General features: G+C 40.3%; 1 protein-coding gene across 4 annotated transcripts; it reads left to right on the forward strand.

Annotated features, from left to right (window-relative positions):
• lima1a (LIM domain and actin binding 1a) lies at nucleotides 1-22099 on the forward strand. Of its 4 annotated transcripts, XM_083569653.1 has the most exons (12): nucleotides 1-94; nucleotides 674-770; nucleotides 7664-7805; nucleotides 9220-9262; nucleotides 11826-12065; nucleotides 18840-18903; nucleotides 19107-19204; nucleotides 19351-19431; nucleotides 19538-19589; nucleotides 19727-19779; nucleotides 20188-20321; nucleotides 20405-22099. In XM_083569653.1, the coding sequence occupies exons 3-12, from the start codon at nucleotides 7684-7686 to the stop codon at nucleotides 21279-21281; spliced, it is 1764 nt and encodes a 587-aa protein (XP_083425779.1). In that variant the 5' UTR covers nucleotides 1-94; nucleotides 674-770; nucleotides 7664-7683; the 3' UTR covers nucleotides 21282-22099. The 4 variants fall into 4 exon arrangements, with proteins under 4 accessions (XP_083425779.1, XP_083425777.1, XP_083425778.1 ...); XM_083569651.1 differs by lacking the exons at nucleotides 1-94; nucleotides 674-770 and adding an exon at nucleotides 4540-4818; XM_083569652.1 differs by lacking the exons at nucleotides 1-94; nucleotides 674-770 and adding an exon at nucleotides 4641-4814.
• Nucleotides 22100-22657: the final 558 nt, after the last annotated feature.

The raw sequence follows: 22657 nt of genomic DNA on the forward strand, positions 1-22657 counted from the left end.
CTACCGTGGCGGTTGTTTGAGAGTAGTTGTAGTTAAGGTGTAGTGTACATGTGCACTGTGTGGTGTTGTTGCTGGTGGTGTTGGAGGTGAGTAGGTATGTGGTTGGGTGTCTTGCTCAATGTTGCATTACAAAATATATTCACACTGATGTGGACTCTCAAAGGTATGTTCTGATTTCAAGTCTGTGATGTTATAATGTGAGGAATACAACAGAAATTGGGATTTGCTGCACAAAATGTGACCCAGAAGGAGTACTGGTTAACTTTACCTGCTTTCCTGGTTATCTCATTTGTTGGTGGTGTTAAGTGTAGGCATGGGTGAGAGATCATTTCAAGTGATTGCAATGTGGCCATGACTTTATTTGCTGTTAATAATATTGCCTTAAGTGTTTTTTCCAAACACAAGCTAATGTTTTATCCATGTAACAAACCCAAAACAGAATTTTAATATTAATTATTATATCATCTTTACATTCATAGATTTCTAAATTTCGGCCTTTTTAGTCGAATTAAAAAGGTCTCTTGAGTCTTCACTGATGCGTAACGTGTGGCCTTGATGGGGCCTTTATTTATTTGTGGCCACAGATGATTAAAAACAACCAGCAAATCACCATAAAGACCTCTGTCCCACAGTCAGGACACGATTTACACATGTTTATTTGTTTATCATACAGGGTTGAGAGAAATTGTGCTGATCTGATTGGGCTGTGTCTGATTTCCAAACCGTTATCAAGGACTTGATTAAAACACCAGTACACTACAGAGAAAAGAGTAAGTTCAGTGCTTTTATCTTTTCATGTATTTTTGGCATTTCTTTATACAAATGATTCTAAAAGTGTTTAGTTACTAACCTCTCAGGTGGTCATGTGATGCTTTGGCACCTATTGATCAAATTTTGGATAATATACAGAAGGAAGTAGTAGGGTGGAAAAAAACATGCATGACTCAGAACATTCTGGAAAGACAACCTGGAGGGCAGTACTGTGAAAACAGGTGTTTTTTCCAAGCTGTAGAAGCTTCTTCAGGATCAGACAAGTTAGTTTTTTTAACGGTAGCTTCTGAGATACGTCACACTGCCTTTAGGAGAAGGATAAGAGCTAGTGCTAGAGAAGTACAAAAATCCTGTTAAAATATAGCTACAATTAAAGTTCTTGCTTTAGAAAGGACTGAAGAAACAAAAGTTAAAGTACTGATCTGAAACTGAAAGTATTGGGTTTCCAGCCATATGTGGTTCTTCCCCAAACAAAATTGGAGCCACACAATTGTATATGGTGTCTTTGGATGCAGTGAAATGAAAATTCCCAGCATGACTGCCCCTGTGTACAAAGCCAGCTTCATGAACATATACTTAACTTGACCATATACCTAACTTGACTAAAGCCCTTGTTTCTGATTGATATGAATATGAATGTCCACGTACACAATCTAGTGGAACATCTTCCCAGATAAGTGGTTATTGTAATGCAGACTAAATGTGGAATAGTATGTCCATAAAGGACATATGGATCTTATGGTCTGTTGTTCACAAACTTTTGTACTTATATTGTGGATTTGAATGAATTCTGCAATTCAGGGCTCCATTCTCCTGTGCATTATCAGCTTTTTAAGATGGAATTATTACACACACAGTGAGAGAACCCTCACGCCACACAACCCCTCGATGAGGATCGTACAGGTTTCTCTCATGGTCTCATAACAGCTTCTCATTTCACGCAATTTAAGTATTCACCTCAAAGTAGTGAGGAACACTGTTTTTCTGAAAAGTGGTATGGTAAACATCTGACATTAAAATGCAGCGAAGGAAAAATGTGTCATTAATGTACAAATACTTTAAGTACATTGGGGAAGTAAAAACATTTCATTATTTTGCACTGAGGCTCAGTTTCTCATTGAGGGTTATGTCAGATGTGACTGTTAGATTGGATCTCTGGTTGAAACCATGAGCATGAATATGAAACGACTGACAAACAAAAACCTATTGAATAAACCAAACCTTCGAAAGTTGATACGTTGAAAGGCACCAGAAATGGGAGCAGCGATCAATTCTAGTAGGAGATCTGCATCAACAAGTCCAAACATCCTCTCATTTTTCCCCTTTTGCATCCATTTCCGTATCGGAGAACTCTGTTTCCTGAACAGATTTCACAGATCACTGCCTGCTGTGTAAAAAGAGTGATGGGAATTCATTCCTGGTCATTGAGTATAGACTCAATGGCATCTTTGTGGGTTAAGGCACCTAAAATAAAGCTAGTGTGCTCCATATGTGCAACATGTTCGACAAGGAATAAATGTTTTACAAGTAACTGCTACAAGTGCCTGTTTGTAGAGCAATGTAGGTTCATAGAGCTCTGGGTTTGGAAACTAATCGCCATGGGAAGTCTGAAGCCATGAAAAAAAAAAAATTACAGCCTTGTAAATATTTGTCTGTTTGAATGCATGAGGTAAATGAGTGCCTGAGGAAACAATTTGAGGAATTCATGGCTGCTTCATGAATATCTCATTCCACATTTAGTCCCCATTTGATGTTATAGTAACCTTCACTCTTCTGGGAAGTTGTTCCACTGGTTTTTGGAGAGTGTTTGCGGGGATTCATTCAGCCACAAAGGTTTTAGTAAAGTCAGGTACTGATGTGGGTTCGGTGAGGAGGCCTGGGGTGGAGTCACCATTCATATTCATCCCAAAGATGTTCAATAGGGTTTCCTTCTCTATAGCAGGAGACCTTCCACTGGAACCCATGTAAAGCATATATTCATGAATCTGGCTTTGTGCACAGGCGCATTGTCATGCTGGAACAGGTTTGAGTCTCTTAGTTGTATTTTCAATTCAATTCATTTTTATTTGTATAGCGCTTTTAACAATGAACATTGTCTCAAAGCAGCTTTACACAGATAATGTGGTGATTAATATAAGTATTAATTAATAATGTTGTTTTAAAAGTAAGTTTGTCCCTGATGAGCCCCGCTGGGTGGCGACTGTGGTGAAGGAAAAACTCCCCGAGATGGTAAAAGGAAGAAACCTTGAGAGGAACCAGACTCAAGAGGGAACCCATCCTCATCTGGGTTGCACCGAATGTCCATTTATAGAAGATATACGATGTTGTGGGGTGCAGTGATGACGATTAGAAGCGAAAAGTAGTCGTGAGTCATTGTAGCAGACTGTTGACATTAACTACAGTCCAAATCCATTCTCAAAGCGCCCGTTCTTACTCCGGAATTTCATGGAACCACCCAAGGCGTTGATAAGAAACCGTCCCAAGCTTCACAAAGTGGCCTCCATTTGAAGAGAACTCTATTCAGATGCAGGCCTGGACGAAGTGGGAAGATCCACGGAGGGGAGATGGGCAGGAACAGTGGTCACTGGAACCTCAGGAGCATGTTTAACTCCATTTTCTCTATTTTCCAATAACGTCATTCCCTAAAGTCTTTTTTTTTTGCTCTTATGATGCCACAGTGATTTGACAGCAACTACAACCAATACAACACATTGTGCTTTTTATCTCTTTGTTACATGCTGCTGTAAAAGTTGCTGTTACTACGATTTTGACCACGATTAGTTCGTCTGAGACACATTTTGAAAATCCTAAAAGATTCCTATAATCTTTGATCACTAGTTTGTTCACCAAAAGCCGATTAAGGGCCGCTGCGATCATTTGTTTCCTCCGTAGAAATTCTGGCAGTCAGGTGGACAGTACAGTGAGAAGAGAAACTTATTGAGTCATAGAGGGACAAGAAGTGTTTGGATGATGATTTTATTATCGAGGCGTGTCTCAAACAATTAACGCTACAGATATTTTTGTTTGCTGCTAGCTACCGGTAGCAAGAGAACACGTAGGAACGTGTCACAGATGGATGATGGACGAGTCTTTTTCTACTGTGCGTCAGTTTGTGACTGTCTTAGAGTCTGACATCATGACAACTGAGGTCCTACAGTGTGACACGTTCGTACACTGTGTCAAGCAACGATCGCAAAGGACTATAAAAATCGTACAGTGATGATTAAATATAGTATAACAGTTGTTTCCTCGACACTCCCCTCTTGTTTTAGTTTCCTTGAAGTTAAGACGACAAACGCATCTTTTCATTTCACTGTGAAAACCAGAAAGCACAAACGCCTCTGTGCTGAAGATTTTCCTGTGGAGAAAAACCTACTGGCACTGGATTTCCGTTCCATAAAATAAACGACAGTCCTCTTATTTTTATTTGTCAGATGAACAACACTTCTTTAATCTGCTTGTTGTTTAGACACTAGTTTTTGCGCACTACAGAAACAGGTAACATCTTAAACATATTAAAACGAGGGCATTGATATAAGACTTTGCCTTGCAGGATATGGAATTGCTCTTCAAGCTGAAAACAAAAAGACCACTTCGGACCAATCACAATCAAGATTTCTGTTGGATGGCTGATTGTTTCCAGTCAGTTACTCTAGAACTGTGATATCAGATTGGGCTCGGATAGATGACCTCATTTGGAAATGGGTGGAGACTTCCTGGAATTGTCTGTGAATATTCCCAGAGTGACTGAGTCACGGCAAATGGGGCAATGATTTGTGCTCTGAATGTCTGGGATTTACCTGCTAGGTGGAAGAAGGGGGCTGTGTACTCATTGGCTAAGAGGAGACAAAAGTGCTCACCCTCCCACACACACACACACACACACACACACACACACACACACAAACTTAAAGAGCCTGCAGAGTTCAGAGAGAGCAAGCACACTCCCTAGGAAGGCAGTAACAGCTGAAACAATCTGAAAGCTTCAGACTTTATCAAATTTTGACGAGGATTAACTCGGCCACACAGTCTCCTTCCTCATCGTAGGTAATTACTTTCTTTCTTTAGGAAAAAAAAAATCCTTGTTTTGCAATAAAGGTAACTTGAGATTCATTTGTCTAGAAGCTTTGTGTAGGTACCTTGAATGTTCTGATAGGAATGAATTTTTTATATATATTTTTTTTATTGCTTAGTTTTGATTTTGACATGGCATCAACTTGTTTCTATGCTCATGGTGAACTTTTGTCTCTTAAGACATCTAAGGATGCATGTTTTCTTTAAAAAAAAAATCTAAAAGCTGCTGAAGGTTGTGCATATAAACAATGAATCAGATGGAAGCCATGTATTTATTTCTATTCAATTTTCTTCTCAATCCTGATTAAATCTTGTAACAGTGAATATTACAGGACAGACAAAAGGTTGTAAGGGTTTGTCGTGTTGAATATGTCCATCGCAGCTGTCTCGCTTTAGAATTGGAATAGAGAAATAAAAAAAAAGACCTCAGGGAGATCAGGAGGGGCCTGTTTTAGCATGCTGCAGCGCTGAGGTAAGGCTGAGGTCAACGAGACCGAACTTGTCGTATTACTCGAGAAACGTTTCATCACCCATCCATCCAAGGTGAAAGTTTTGCTCTCGGGTTCATTGTGTTCCATTTCCTTCCACGAAACAAGTACAAGTTGTTGAGTCGTCCTGTTTAAGCGTTTAAGGGGACGTTTCCTCTGGGGGAAAACCCCCGGGTTTAACTGGATGGTTTAGAGACTCTGGCCTCTGACCTGCCAGTGGTTTGTGGGAATGGATTTGGAATGGTGAAAGGGCTGAATCATATCCTGTGAACCAACTCGTTATTTTTCCACAGATTATTCCTCCCACTCGAAATATTGTAAATGAAACCTTTTTTCCAAGTGTAAAACAATTTATTCATTATCTTTGTGTGGATCTTTGTTTGGAAGTCTTGAAATATGGAATCATGAATCTAAAAGTGCACTTTTTTTCACTTCTGTACTCTCCATGTGACAGTCATGTGATCTTTTTTTGAGCCTGTCGTTCTTCTATTGTCTTCTGATATACTCTATATGGACAAAATTATTGGGACTTTTTCAGCTGTCTGTGGTTCTCCAAACTGTTACCACAAAGGCACAATTCTAAGACATCTTTGTAGTGGGAGCATTAGATGTTGCAACCATATGCAAATTATACCTTCAAAGCCAGTTTCATGAAGATATGCTTTACATGGGTTAGAGTGGAAGATCTCCTGCTATAGAGCTCTGACCCCAACCCTGTTAAACACCTTTGGGATGAACTGGAACACTGACTGCACCCCAGACCTCCTCACCTTCTCACCTACATCAGTACCTGACTTTACCAACACCCTTGTGGTTGAAATGAGCACAAATCTCCACATGTTAACTCTCCAAACTCTAGAGGAACATCTTTCAAGAAGAGTGAAGGTTTTTATAATATTAATGGGGACTGAATGTGGAACAGGTTGTTAAAAAAAAAAAAAAAAAAAAGGACCTAATCTGATCATATTTGTATTTTAAGGTGTTACATTTAATTGACTTGGACTACCTTGGTCATGCTCCTGCTCTTTGTTCTCAGGACGAATTTCACTTTATCTAAGGATTTTAAATGGAATTTCTGCCCTTTATCTCTGTTGAAGAGCAGTGAAAGTGGGGGTGGTTTGGGGAAAGGAGGGGGCGGGTTCCTGGGTGAGAGCTTACAAAAACTTGGAACTTTGACTCACCATGTCTTTGATTGATGGATGTAGTCATGAGGTCAGAGTCGGCGATGTGAATCACATATGTCAGGGCTTGCTTTGGATCAGTCAGAGTTACACACCTAAAGTGATAAATCTGCATTATCAGGGAATTCTGGACCTTAAGGAGGGCGGAGATTTAGTTTGAGTGACTCGGTACCAGTATAGCTCGGGGTCTGGCTGGAAATTTAAAATGGGAGGAATGACCAAAGTACTGATATTTTGTTTTTATAGATATGAATATTATCAGTACATTTACAAGGATGATTGAAAGTACTTCATTTTATCTTGCTTCATAAACTGTAATGTAAAAGGACACCATGGTTTCAAATAGTTTTTTGGTTGCTTGGTCCACTGGATCCCCTTTCAGATTCTAGCTCTCTAGTTCTGGAAACTCCTGTAACTCCTGTATCGGTCACAATTTCAGTTGATTTTTCCTGTTTGTTTTTTTTAAGACATATAGTTGTTCAACATCACTTGTAGTTGTTTTACAAAGAAGGACTTTTAATAAATGAGGGAAACGCACTCGTGCCTAGCAAACTTAGACACCTTTCTCCAAACGGCCATGTGTTCACTGAACTAGTTCTTCACACAACATAATATTTGCAGGAAGTTAGCCTTGGGAAGGTTACAAAGAAAAAAAAAACATCGTCGCACAATTTTGTGTTTGGGTTTTCAAAGCACATAATCTGAATTTAATTTTTTTCAAGCAATAATTCGATTTCTTTTTTCCTGGCCTTCTGCACGTTACATCATCGAGATCTTTCAGACAGGGTTGATTTACAACGATAATCACCTGTGTGTGTTTTGTGTCCGTACAAGTCTGCACTCGATCTGATTTCGTGTTTGTGCAGTGATGCAGTGTGAGGTTTGTGATGAAGCGTTGACTGTCCTTACTAGGTAGAAGCTCAGAACGTGTGAGAGCACGTGTATTAAAAGCTCAGGTGAGCGACAGGTGGATTGGATATGACTCCTAATGACGACGCTCACTTCCTGTCTGAGGGAGCCTGAGAGCCTCAAAGTGTTCTTTTTGACTGCCATTTCCTGGAATGACTTAATGTTGCTTAAGGGTTATATAACATTTGTTAAGAACAGTGTAATTGTTCTGAAATAAGTTTGTGTGCGTTTGTTTTTCAGTCCAGACTGAGGCAGCAGAGATGGCAGTCAGCTCGTTCAACAGAAGGCAGTGGGCCTCCCAGTCTCTCCGCGTCACTGCGAAAGAGCTCTCCATCGTCGGAACACGGGGGAAAAACACCGCCATTGCGGAGCGATTCTCAAAGTACGTATTTTATCCGCTCGCGCTTTATCGCAAACTTTTTTTCCCCCTTTTACTTACATCAATGCTGTTTGTTCTCTTAGACGTCCAGATCTGTTCCAGACTAGGGGTTATGTTGGTTAGAATATCACTTCATGTCCATAAAATACATATTAATAGACTGCAATACACTTAAAAATGCTTTTCTACTCACTACTTCAAAGAAAATACTAGAATACATCCTAGAACAAACTTACAATATCATTTCATTTAAAACTGTAAATTGGCAGGACAACAGGACACGGGCTGCCCAGATGTTCCACAACATTAAACGGACCTATAATTAGAATTCAAAATACGTCCTTTAAAATATTGTATTTGTTAGCGAACCTCTTATAAGAGGATAAAACACTTGAGAACATGCTAATGGAGTAAACCAGTCATGTTTGGAGCAGTTCTGCGTCTTACTGCATTCTTATTCTACAGCAGCACATCCAAGTGTCTTCTACACTGATGTAGGATTTGTTTTCCATGCGCCACATCCTGCGATTACAGGAGCATCCAAGCTAAGGGTTTTTCCTGCACCATCTCTTTTTTCCTTTTTCTCTTCCAGCTGCTGATGAGTGACTTTCAGTCCTCACTCCTCACACGACCCCAAATCAGAGATGTGTGGTTACAGAAGCTGGAACTCTCATTATAAGCACAAGATCTGAACGTAGTGTTGGACCAAATAAACTATTAAAACAATTGTAAATAATAATAATAATAATAATAATAATAATAATAATAAAAAAAAAAACAGTAAATCTTCACTTCACTTGAACTAGGAGACTCATTACAACAAGTGTGAAAACAGACCTGTTTGTGTTTTGTAAGCACTTTGATTAAAAGCCAGATATTCCATTGTGCATTTAAAAAAAACTACTTTTACCTATGCTTGGGGCTCGTAACGGCCATATTTATACATTTATTTATTCATTCATTCATTTTTTCCCGCTTATCCGTAATTCGGGTCGCGCGGGCAGCAGTCTAAGCAGGCCCCCGCCTTCGACTGCTGCCCAATCCTCACAGCACCGTCCCTAACGGTCCCTCCTGCAGGTGGTGAGCCCACGGGAAGGTGGCCCCACGTCACGGACCTTGATATTTCCCTCGTAAGGGACCCCCGTAGCATAGAGGGTTAAGGGCCTTGCTCAAGGGCCCAAGAGTGGCAGCTTGGCGATACCGGGGTTTGAACCCCAGACCTTCCAATCGGCAACCCAGCGCCTTAACTCGCTGGAGCCACCACTCCCCCAATATATTTATACATCAAAACCGATTTTCCTATTAAATAATTATGTAGGAATGATGGAAAGAGCATGTGAAACGCATGGATGTTTTTGTTTTAATTAAGGCTTCATTCTGATTATTTCACTGATTTGAACTGATCACCTCTGTGCAGGTACCAGAAAGCAGCCGAAGAGATCAACATTGACAAGAAGAAAGTAAGCTATTATCTTTTTCTTTTTTTTTTCTTCCTTTTATGTTTAGTGTGGATAAGTCGGTGAATACATTCAGGCATACAGATGGAGATAGAGGCAGACTGATAGACATAGAGACAGACATTGACGGATACACATACAGTAAGGCGGATACCAAGGCAGACGGAGATAAGTTAAGAGAAAGAGACATGGTCAGATATACTGCATTTATATCTACATGACTGACACAGATAAAGGCACACAGAACAGATGGACAGAGAGACGTTGTTTTTCGATTTAATTGTTCTGTATTGTTTATTAAAAGCTGCTTTTTGAATTTTTTTAAATTAAAATCATAAAGCAGTTCAATATTCTGCATTTGACAATGCAGAGACACCACAAGCATATCCCCATATATACAGAGACGGCGGTAGGCAAAGACACATGGACCACATGCTGATTTCCTGCTCACTGCAGTCAGTGTGCCAGACACATTAATCCGTGTTTATTAACCTGTAGGTTCACACAGTGTCAGCTCTGGTCATTATGTGAGCCCGGGTTCAGCCTGTCAGGCCAGTAAACACAGCTAGAGGTCCGGCAGAGAGGAAACGCAGTTAATGACGTTAAAGAGCTGCTGTTTGTCTTTTTTGAGAAGATGGTGTTGAAGCTGATGAGAATTGCAAACTGACTGACTGACTAACGTCCAGTGTTTATTTCTGTACAATGTTACATCTCATTACAACTAAAAGATTAGTCTAAAAGGGCTTAGGATGGTCACCTGAGGCAAGAATTCAAGCACAGCCCAGTTGGATATCAGACTTTAATTCAGGTTTGAACCCGAAGCACAGGTTTATATTGATGTGCTCATTCTAATGCATTTATTTTTTATAGTAGGATTTCTGTAGGGACCCCACATATGAAAAGTAAACCAATTGAAACAAGGATGTTATTGAGCAAAGTGTTTGTTGGTGTGTGAGGAGACATTTCTAGAAGGAGTCTCCAGTGTCAGTGTGGCTGAAACAGTATGTTTTCCACCATAAAGTCTTTAGAAGGGAGTGTTTGGTTTGCAAGACAAGCTTTAGTTTTGCCTCATTAGGGTATAAATTTAGTTTTGTCACTTTGATATTAATGTACTTATGGAAGGGGCAGAAGGGCAAAAGCCTGCTTGTTTTTGATTTGGGCCTCACGATTTTCCTGGCTTTTTGGGTGTTAAGCAGGAGGTGTCCAAGTTACCACAGAGAAAACTGGCTTGTGGTGACCAAGCGCTCAGAGCAACGTCGCATTTTGATCCTTCGATGCCGGCTCTTCCTGTCAGTCTGAAGCAGATTAATTGTATGTATTTAATGTTTATGGAAAGGAGTCTCCAGTGTCTGTAGCAGTGTGGTGAAAAACAACCTTTAGGACAATGGTGTTCTAGTGCAGCGGTCCCCAAACTATTTTGCGCTACGGAACGGTTTAATGTCAGACAATATTTTCACGGACCGGCCTTTGAGGTGTGGTGAATAAATACAACAAAATAAAATGATATGACCGGCATAATGACTGGTATTTTCCAAATATAATAATAAACGTGAGTCCACTGTGTTTTTTTTTGTTCATTTTGCTCGCTTGGGGGTTTTAATTTAGCGGTATTGTATTATGTGTTAGCGGCCGGAGCAGCCCCTTTAAGAAGGTAGTGGATGGAGGTAAGACATGTGACCGAGGCATCAGGCCCGGGAGGTTTGGGACCACTAGTGAATGAATCTTTGGATGGAAACAGAAGCGCAGTCTTACCACACGCCACCATATAACTGATTACTTCTCTAACAGCATGTATCAGTGTTTCATTCTTTAAATGATCGACTTGTAGGATTCTCTTAATTTCTGAAAAGTCTGCTGGAGTTTTTTTTTTGTAAAGAAAGTAATTGGAATTTAAAGATTGTAAGATAAGGGGAACACATGCATGCTTGGCATTTTTCTTCGTTGTCATGTAGCTGCTTTTCTGAGGAGGACCTTCAAACCATTTTCTGTTTTCTGATTCTTTCTCTGCTTTTACACAACGCCCACTTTTTTTTTTTTCCTCCTCCCTCGTTTTGCTTTTAGGCTTCTCCCTTTCGCCTCCTCAACATTTTTCACTGGCTCTTCTCTCCCGTCGTTAGAAGGGGGGCCGAATCCCTCCTTCATGCTGGGATTTCCTAACACTTCCCATCTGGAACAGCTTCTTTCACTTCCACCTACATGGTCTGAGGGAGCTGTTTCTAAAACTCACCAGGTTTTTTACCCTTTTCTGACATTCTTTTGTAACAAATGGAAAAGAATTCGCTGTCATTGTGACACCAGCTCATTATGCGTTCTTGTTATAAATTATTGTGTAGTTTTTTCTTTTACGTACTACTGACTGAAGAAAGGAGAGTTCCTGAGCAACATCTGCTTTCTTTCAGGCTTTTTGTTTGACTTTACGTTTAGAGGGAAAAAAAAAATCTGATGTTTTTGCATGATTTTTTTGAATGTTTTCCACATTGACCGAACATAAGTGTTGTTTAGATTGTCTGAACAATCTGATCAAACTCTCATGATTGTTTTTTTTTTTTTTGACCCCCCCCCCCAGGCAGTCGAAGGCGTCACCGTGCACCCCGGCTCCCTGAGCGCACTGAAAAAGCGCTGGGAAACCGAACAACCGATCTCTTCTGACCAAAGTCCACACACCCCCTCAGCATCCACTCCACCAAGATCTGCCTTCTCTGATCTGAAGGGGTCCGCGATGGAGAAGACGCCGCAGAGGGACGTAGAGGACGTGGACAAACCCAACGTGCCTCTCAGCAGCCTCAAAACGGTGTTCGAGGGCAAGGTGAGTGCCTCGGGCCAGTGAGAGAAACACCAGCAGAACCTCGCCTTTAAGAACACAAGTATGTGAACGTGGACGTGCTTCAACACTGCTCAGATTCTATCAGTAAAACAATGTTTACGGGTGGAACGAAATGCCTGGATCTGTATCTCTATCGGTTTCAGTTTGGTGCTCCAAATCAGATTTTGGAATTCTGTAGAACCAAAAAAACAAAAAAAAAAGAAAAAACACGTGGAAATTTCAGCGGTTTCTCAGCTACAATATAACAAAAGTTTGTAGACACCTAACCAAAATTTCGTATGTGCTTTTTGAACATTCCACATCGAGTCTTAATTTGTGCTTATTGTAACGTCCACTCTTCAGGAAAGATGTTCCACTACATTTTGAAGTCAAGTAACATACTAATTTATCAGGTTGAGGAGGCCTGGAGTGAGATCTTCCATGTCAACTCATGTAAAGCATATCTTTATGGAGTTTGTGTTGTGCACAGGGGCATCATCATGCTGGATCAGGTTTGGGTCTACTAGTTCAAGTTCATATACAATTGTGTACACCCAAGTTTGTGGTAACAATCTGAGGAAGAACCATATGTGGATGAAAAAGCCATTTGTCCCACTCATTTTTTGACTTTATAGTATTACATCTCTTACAGTTGGAAATATGAAGAACAGCTGTTATAATTCCTCCTCACACGGTTCTTCTTGCTAACATGGTGGCGTCTAAACCCAGTGGAAAAACCCAGTCAGAAGTGAATTCAATTTATAGTGAAACGAATCACTCGAATGAATACAGTTTACCAGATACAAGATGTCCTCTGTGTTCTCATGAAGTCAAAACAGAGGCGAGCATTTTGTACCAACCTGCGATGTTCTTCCAGCTGTTTCATAACATAAACAGTCTGCATGCCTAATCTGAGCCCACTGTGGGGTTTACGAAGGATATTGTTTTTATACAGTTATTTATCTTTCAGACTTCGTATCTTATCACTCGCTCACAGAAAGGAAGGTAAGGAAGAGTAGAAGGGAGAAATGAAAATGTCAGAAAGGAACATTTTTTTAAAAACAAGCCTAAGGAAAAAAAATAAAAAAGAACTGAAGGAAGAAAGTAAAAAAGAAAGGAAGAAAATGAATAGGAAAGTGAGAGATAAAAAGGAAGAAAATAAAGAAAAAGAAAAGGAGAAACAAGAGGAAATAAATAAGAATGAAAGCAATGCAATAAGAAATGAAAGCAAATAGAAAATAAAGGAAGGGAAGTAAAAAGAGAAAGGAAGAAAATAAAACGGTAAGGAAGCAAATGAAAAAAGTAAGAAAAGGAAAATGAGAGGAAAATAGAAAGGAAGAGAAGGCGAAAGAAAAGTGATAAAGGCAAAAAGAAAGTAGGAAAATAAAAAATGCAATGGGAGAAAATTGTAAAAGGTAGAAAAGAAAAATAAATAAAAAATTAAATAAGGAAGGCGAAAAGAAAGGAAGGAAGGAAAGGAAAGGAAAGAAAAGGGGAAAAAAAGGAAACAAAAGAGAAGAAATAAACTAAGGAAGAAAATTTAAAAAAGTAAGAGAAAGAAAATGAGGGTAAATAAAATGGGGGGGGGGGGAGAAAGAAAGAAAAGTAAGAAAGAAAATAAAAAAATGAAAGTGAGAAAAGAAAAGAGAAAAGAAATAGGAAAGAAGGAAAGGAAAAAAAAATAAAGGAAAGAAAGGAAGGCAAAGGGTAGTAAGGAAGGAAGGAAAGAATTTAGGGGGGAAAAAATGAATTGATATTTATCTCATTTACATTTCTTTAACTACATACACAACCATACACAGTACAGTGTGCAGTAAAATGCTGTTATTGGCTGTTCATGGCAAATATAGAACAGAAATATAGACTGGGGGGAAAAAAAGAAAGAAGAAAAGGAGAAAAACAACAGGAATGTTGTTTAGAAAACTAAAATGCTGAAGCACAATGATTTATTTCGAATAGAATGCAGATGTGATTAGGAAACGTTATCTGTTCATTCCAGGATCCAGTTACATCCCTGAACTCCAGCAGGTCTTCGAGGCTTAAATTAACCTGAGACGCTTTTATCCGGAGCGAAGAATATAGAACAGACTGGCATTGGGGGGAAAACAGAAATAAACTTTTATGTGCAGTCTTCCCTTTTTCTGGAGTTTACATGAGTCATAACTCTGAGACAATAAAGCTTTGTGTCTCTTCTACAGGGGTTTTTGGCCTGTGTGGGGGGGGGGGGGGGTGGAATGAAGAGATAAGAGAAACATGCAACTCTTTGGAATCGAATCATCAAATAAGGAAACTAGAAGTATAAATAAAGGAACACCGTGAGATCCGTTTCCACGTTAGCATACACGCTATATGGACAAAAGTTTGTGGACACTTAAGCGTGAGATTCGTATAGTAGTGTTTTTTTTGTTTGTTTGTTTTTTTAAACATCTTGTTCCACAATTAATCCCCATATTCTCTAAGAATAATCAGATTTCAGATTAGAATTTATGGACCTTTTTTTCCACAAGGTTGTTAGTTAGGTCAGGTATTGATGGAAGGTGTGGAGTCCTGGGGTGCAGTCAGCATTAACATTCATCCCAAAGGTGGTTAAAGGTATTGGTGTCTTCTAGTTCAATTCAAGGGAAAAGTTTATGAGCCAGAGCCCCAATACTTTTGTCCATATTATGTATTATTGTTGTGTAAGTTACCATTAGGTCAGGAGTTTTGATCCTCCCCATATGGCTGCTCTGAAAGAACACACCGCTTTTCCAGACTTATGATGCAGCCTGGAGGTCACATGACTGAAGACTCGGGTTCTGAGTGTTGCTCCCTGGGGTTCTGTCATGGGATCAGGAATCCTATCAGCACAACACGCTCACTCGAGTCTTATCAAAGCCTGGCATTTGGTTTTTTTTTTGTGTGCTAGCTTGAGGGAGGATCGGATCATGTGGGAGGCACAGAGATTGAAGTTTTTATTTTGCTCTCAGTAGCGAGGTTCTGAGGACAGATTGTTCTGTTGTGCTTGAGTGAAGACCTTTAGCCCAAAATTTTCCATTCCATATGTGCATTTAGCAGCACATTATAAGCTGAAAAAAATACATTTATTATGTGGGTATTTGAGAAACCCTGAATTTGTCGTGTTTAGATCATTTAGTATTTGTGATGCTTAGTGGACCGAGAAAACCCATCAGATCAGAGAGGAAAAAAAAAAGAAATATTACAGTACATTGAAATACTTTCTTCGCATACATCCCAGTGATTTTAGGAAGCTGGGGTCAGAGTGCACAGTCAGCCATGATACAGCGCCCCTGGAGTACAGAGGGTTCGAATAATGATGGGCTTTGCTTCTTTGACTGATACTCATGATGAGATGATGTTCCTCTAGATTTTCTGAAGATTTGTGCTGATTCAGCCATAAGGGTTTTAGCAAATTCATTCAATTCATCCCAAAGGTGTTCAATAGGTTTGAGTTCGGAGTTCTATAACGTGAGATCTTCCACTCCAGCCCATGTAAAGCATATGTTCACGGAGCTGGTTGTGTGTGCACATGGGCACTGTCATGCTGGAACAGGTTTCGTAGCTAAATTGAAGGGAACATTTCATGCACCTCCATGTTTTGCGTATAGTGTGTGTGTATATAGAGTAGAAAACTAGTTTTTCCGGGTCTTTCTCTGCTCCACTTTTGGTAGGATAATCTCGAATCTGTTTTGATGAGCCTAGACGTAGTGTTGCTGAATCCTTTGAACAGATCCGACCGTCATCTTTTTACACTGTATTACGCTGCAAAAGGAATTCTGTGCTGCCGAAAGCGAAGGCGGTCAACAAGGGGTTTCGCATCAGATTCAATTTCAGCCATATGTTGCTGCTCGACTCTTGGGTGTGGTGAATGGGGTGGGGGCTGGGAAATGGGGTGTGAGGGGTATTAATTCATGGTTTATTTTAACACAGCAATATTTTTTTGTTGTTGTTAATATAGCACTTGAGAAGACCAAACAGAAAGCGTGTAAGGAAAGCGGAAAGCTTCGGAGATGGGAAATGGGTTTTTTATTGATGAAACATGAGATAAAATAAAAAATTTTCATATACTGACATTAGAAAACAGAAGGCATTCATGGCTCGTTAATTAATTTTTTTTTACTTTTTTTAAACAGCAATTTCAGGCCTGTCCCAGGTCTTCAGGCTCTTTTCTTTTGTACGTTGGATTAGTGTAAGAGCTTTTTTGTCTTCTCCGATCCCCCGCTCAGTTCGTGCTCTTTGTGCTTCGCTTGCCTCCTGCTCTCCCGGTGTCACAAGCCCAGTCTGGAGTCTCCCACCTCGCAGCTTCTCTGCTGAGGAACAGGACCGATTCGAAAACCCCCCTTTCTCTGTAAGCTTCACCAGCTGCTCAGCCCTCCCCTTCATCCTCCTTCCCTTCCTCCTCCTCTCCGCTTACTCCTGCCAACAAAACCCAGGCCAGCTCTAATCTGGGTTTAAAACACAAGTCAGTTACACACACACACAGCTCTGTCGCACAAACAGGAATCAGACCGAGGCCTCTTTTTGTAGGTAAGACACAAGACACAAGTCTCCAGGACTTACTTGGGACGGCTGGGTTTTCTAACAGGTTCTGGTAGAAGTCTGGGTAGAAACCGCTTTGCTTCTTTTGCTTGTCAGGTGAGTGAATATCACTACAGTCTACTTTCAACACTCCCCCATTTATTTCCTTTATACTGAATGAATGAATGAATGAATGTTGCCTCTGGAATGAACTGAAAAGGAAAATCGTAAATGTGCTGTTGCTTAAGATATAGTACTTTTTTGTATTTTTTTTTTTTTTTTTTTAAACAGCCAATAGTATAAGTGTACATTTGGTTTAGATTTTTTTTTTATTTTCTTAATTAATTATAATGTTTTTTAAGGCTATAAAGCAGGAAAAGGTGCATTTCTACCAAATGCGTAAATATCAAATGTATAAATATACTTTATATATTTTAATATAAATATTTAAAACAATTAAGACGCACTGTAAACAACTTTATATATAAATGTTTAAAAATAAAAGAATCCTACAAATGTCTACATGTATAATATACGACATGAATAAAGAAATGCATGGTCATTGATGTATTTAAATATAATCCAAAAAAAAAAGCCTTTTCGGCTTCTCCCGTTAGGGGTCGCCACAGCGGATCCTCCGCACGTTTGATTTGGCACGTTTTACGCTGGATGCCCTTCCTAACGCAACCCTCCCCAATTTATCCGGGTTTGGGACCGGCACTAAGAGTGGCTGGGGATGGTTCCCTGACCAGGAATCGAACCCGGGTCGCAGCGGTGGGAGCGCTGCATCTTAACCACTAGACCACCAGGGGACCTTTTGACGTATTTAAATATAATAATATTATAATATTCCTAATATTAATAATATATAGATTTTTATCATTTAATGGAAAAGTTTGTGCAATTTTGAAAAGCAAAAAAAAAAAAACTAAACTGATAATTGATCTAATAAATATTCACCTGTTAGAATATACATTACTACTGTTGAAGTTATATAAATGTAAAAATATGGTTTATTTATAGATTTTATATTTATATATATAAATATAAAAACATTGAAAAGACATGCTATAAAGAAAAAAAATATATAAATGTTCAAAAAGAAAAATCCTACGAATGTGTTTAAATGTATAATATACAGGCTTGAAAAATAAATTCATATTAAATTATACATTAAATATATGAAAAGTTTTTTTAGTTAGTTTAGATTTTATGGAGAAGTGTGCAATTTTTTAAAGTGTATTTTATCTAATTTATTTATCTAATAAATATTCATTTATTAGAATATAGATTGTATTACTGTTGATGCAGTGGCTGAAGTTCTTCACCCACGTGCACCACAGAGCAACATGTACAAGTCTGCTGTCCATCTGTAGTGGAAAAGTGCGATTGACTGATCGTCCGTGTCTCTTAACCAAACATCACAGCCCTCATGATGACCCACGGCCCGTCATGTGCTTTGTTTATGAGAAGAATCTGGTGTTGAACTTGGACAGTAGATGTGCTCCTGCTGTTCTACACTCAGACTAATCCCACAGGGTTTGAGCAGCTGTGTGATGTCTGGTTCTCTCACAACAGGTCCAGGTGTAGGGGCAGACTGGGTTTTTTTTGGACAGTGTGTTTAGAGCGACTAGACGGTGGTGTCTGCCAGTGCATCCGTTATCCTGAGCTCATTAGTGGATTATTAAAGGCGGGCAGAATGGCACAGGCACTTTTTTTTTTTTTCTGCTTTTACATCAACTTTGAGAACAAAATGTTCACTTGCTGCCCAATAATATCTATGAAGAGATGATCAGTGTTCTTCACTTCACCGCTCATAATGTTATACCTGATCACTGTATTATATTATATTATATTATATTATATTATATTATATATTATATTATATTATATACAGCTCATTAAGCTGTTGAACACCTTTGGGATAAATGTGAAATCTGAACCCCAGGCCTCACCCCACCTACATCAGCACCTGACTTCATTACTTGGCTGAATGAGCCCATAATCTAGTGGAACATCTTCCCAGTAGAGTGGAGATTATTAAAGGAGCAAATGGAAAGTAAATGTGGAATGGGATATTCGAAAAAGCAGGACATGCCAATCTTATAGTGAGGTGTCCACCAAATTTCGTCCATCTAGTGTCTTCAACCTGACGATCTTTTCCTCTTCTATATTTTGAAGCTCTCTAACGCGGTCCAAGCGCCGGCCTTTTATAAAGCTGAGAATCGGATCGTTCTCTAATCTTGTGTTTTGTTTGTGCAGGCTTCTGGAGAGTCGGCGCAAACATCAGGAAGCGGCTCTGACAAAATGGAATTCGAAAACAAAGGTAAATAAAGAGAGAGCGCAAAGGTCTCCGTAGAAGCGATTGTTTTGTTTTACGTGGGTCAGAACCGACAGAGCAAAAGGAAAGCGCCGATTCCTGACTCCAAGTGATCTCGATCTCATTTGCTGTGGAAATGTCTGTTTCCTTTTCCTCATCTGACCTTGCGTCCTGCACAGCCCCTTACTCCTTCTCTTTTTCGGTTTCAGGAGCGTTTGAGACAATGGTGGAGACCACGCCCCTCAGGGAGAGAATGGCCCTCTATCAGGCCGCACTGTCTAAACTAGACATGTCCTCGTCCCCTTGTGTGAGTGTCCTGCTTTATCCTTTCCATAAGCATTAGTTCAGGACACTTCCTGTGCTGAAGTGTGGTCAGGATGTTGCTCTGCTTCATTCTGCCATGTTCAAGCAGCTTTGTGACCTTTTTTTTTTTCCCCCCCTTCCTCCACTTAGCGCCAGAGCGAATCGGACATGGAGGCACGTGTTTTTAGCGGGAAGCAGAAGGAAAACGTCCCTCCGGTCCCGCTGGATATGGTACGTACTACTTATATTGATGATCATGATGGGGATGATGGATTGTTTTTTTGCCTGTAGAGGGCACTATTTTGCTTTCTTCATTCTTTATTAATGTGTTGTGCAGACCTTCAGCCCTGAGCCTGACAGCAGGAAATCTCCAGCCACAGATAACAGCGGTAAGCCACCACACACTACCTACTATATCCCTCCACAACACGTTTTATTTAAATGTACATTTTATCCATTTATAGTTACTCATATAATATTTTAGTGTGTCAAATGTTGCTTCATATAGATTTTCCTCTTTCTTCAGACTCCAGTTCGACGACTCCTGTTTCTGAGCACGGGCCGAACAAAACCATTAAGGTAAGGTGTTTTTTTTTTTTTTTTTTTTTTTTTTTTTTTTTTTTTTTTTTTTTTTACAATATTTTGGAATGTCTGCAGTTAATTTTTTTTATATAGATATAAATCTTAATGGCGAATTCGTAAAGGAATCCTCAATCTATAGCAGCAGAAGCTACAGTAGACTTACTACTATCCAAAACGAATTAAAACAACCCAAAAATGACAGGTTTTTGGGTTACTGTATAACCCATACTGTATCACCGTCACCAGGGCGTTTCTAGACTACTGATACTGTCACTGGTGCCCCCCCATCTGTTTGTGCTCTATAGGCAACCACTGAGTTTGCCCATGTCTAGAAACCTTTTATTTAATACTTAAATCTAATTGTGTGTGTGTGTGTGTGTGTGTGTGTGTGTGTGTGTGTTTTAGAAGTTCAGTTTGCCTCCACGTGAGAGTTGTGTGATGTGCACGAAGACTGTGTACCCCCTGGAGCGACTGGTCGCCAACCAGCAGACTTATCACAACTCCTGCTTCCGCTGCACTCACTGCAACACAAAGCTGAGGTACAACGAGTTTCAGAAACGTAGTTCTAATTCAATCCTTAACGTTTGCATCATTTTCTCATTTTCTCCTCCTCGCCGTTCAGCCTCGTAAACTACGCCTCTCTCCACAACAACGTCTACTGCAAGCCGCACTTCTCCCAGCTCTTCAAGGCCAAAGGGAATTACGACGAAGGTTTCGGACACCGACCCCACAAGGAGCTGTGGGACCCCCGAGGAGAGGAGAACGCAGACGACCAGGGGGACAAGGAGGATCCCCCGGAAAGCACCAGCAGCCCTATGATGGAGGAGTGTCCTCTGGTTAAAGTGAACGTCCTCGCTGCGTCGCTGGAGACACAAGCTCAGGATGCGTCCGAGAGAACCGAGAAGCCATTGGAAACAAGACGGCTGAAGATCTCCTGGCCTCCGAGAACAGACACTGAGGAAGCTATGTGTCAGTCTGGTGTGCTGGCTGAGGAGGCCGCAGTGTGTCCCATTCGCCCGAAATGGCCACCAGAGGGCGACTCAAGCCCAGTTTGTACAAAACCAGCAGAGCTCTCCGACATCCGCAGGAGCTCCTCGCTTAAAGAGCGCAGTCGCCCGTTTTCAGCCAGCAGCCCTGCCTCAGCTGTCAATCAACCTGCTCTGATACACCCCACTCAGCCAATCGAAAAGGAGGAAATAAGCGAAGCGGCTGAACGGGAAGAAGAAAAGGAAGTGGAAGTACAAGGTGATGGAGTCACCGAAGAGAAAGATCAGCCTGAAGAAGACGAGCCACCGCCGGTTACGTGCAAGAGCACGTCCCTGGAGGACACGCCTCCTTCCTCCCCTATTAGCGAGGGTGAATCCAACTCCGGGTTCGAGCAGAAACACTCCCAGGATGTCGGATTTTGGGACGGCGAGGAAGAGCAGGACGAGTCGGTCGAGGACGTGATCAGGAAGAACCGTTATTACGAAGACGACGAGGGCGAAAGCGATGACTGATCCGAATAATAATAAACGAGTGAAACGAAACGCAAGTCTGTTTTCATTCCACCGACTTCCGAAGACTCGTCCAATGGTTTTCCTTTTCTCTGAGGTTTTTAATCCTGGGGGTGAATCCAGATTCCACATGGGAAAGTGGCACAAGGTTCTATTTTTAAATGGTACTTTTTATCTATGTCCGGTGTCTGTTTTTTTTTTTTTTTTTTTTTTAAATGTCTCTCGATTTTATAGCATCTTTTTTTATAACGTTAGTTAGAAGAGGTCCGGATCTTGTTCCATGTCAAAAACAAAAATCCCTCTTCCCCTTTTCTCCAACGCAAAAAGCCAAATCGATGACGGGGGACAAAAACAAAGACTCGTCCGCTTCCTTTAGCGCTTCCTCCAACTTACTGTGAACTCATGGAACACTGGTGAACTATTAGAAATGCAGAAGGTAAAAACAGCTGTATTATTAACCACTGTTCAACTTTTCCACTCTTCTTCTGCTTGCGAGTTTTCTCTGCACCTCCGTAATTATTTCATACTCTACAGAAACCCATAAAACAAGTACAAGGATAAAAAGTAGTTCAAGTCATTTAGTTATTTTTTTATTCCAAAAGCAACATGAATGGTTTCTGAGCCTTAGCGTCTTGGCAGTCGTGCACCTGTAGGAACTTCAGAGGCTCTGAAGACTTTGTGGAAATTTCTCTGTAGTCTTTTAAATGTTCATGCTCATGTACTATGTATGGATTTATCAATTTTTGTACACTTTTTTTTTTTTTTTTTTTTTTAAACCAAGGAGACCAAATTTCCTTCAATAAATATTAATGCATAATTTATTTATTTTTGTTGTTTTGGTTCATTCAACATTACACACAGAGTGCTCAATGTTCCGAATGCTAGCTGCGTAAAAGATCGATCTACCGCTCGGATCGCAAACTTGCATGCAAATCGTGGACCTACTCTGTACTACCAAAAGTTTGCAGACACCTGCTCAGAAGTACTAAGTGTTGTCTGAGCATCGCGTTCCACATTTCAGTCCCAATTTGCTCTTTCTTTACTCTTCTGGGGAGATGTTCCACTACATTTTGGTGTGTGCTTGTGGAGATTCATTCAGCCTGTTGGTAAAGTCAGGTAGTGACATAGGTGAGATGAGGAGGCCTGGAGAGACAATCGTGCGAGTTCAGCTTCAGAATAACAGTTGGGGGAGGAAGCACATATAGCTGGGATAGTTGGGTGTCCTAATACTTTTGCCAATGTAGTGGGGATCTGTAAACATTTCTAGTAGCATGAAAGTTATAACAGGTGTGTGTGTGAGACACCATCAGGTTTTTTCAAGATTTTTGAAACAAAAGCTCATTTACAGGGACTCATATAGTTAAAGAAAATAACACAAT

Source organism: Silurus aristotelis, assembly GCF_946808225.1.
Source record: "Silurus aristotelis genome assembly, chromosome: 19".
Lineage (NCBI taxonomy): Eukaryota > Metazoa > Chordata > Actinopteri > Siluriformes > Siluridae > Silurus > Silurus aristotelis.

Coding starts and splice junctions, on each gene's coding strand:
- lima1a (XM_083569650.1), top strand. Junction 7,806..9,219: donor ATTGCGGAGCGATTCTCAAA/GTACGTATTTTA, acceptor ACCTCTGTGCAG/GTACCAGAAAGCAGCCGAAG. Junction 12,066..18,839: donor AAACGGTGTTCGAGGGCAAG/GTGAGTGCCTCG, acceptor TTGTTTGTGCAG/GCTTCTGGAGAGTCGGCGCA.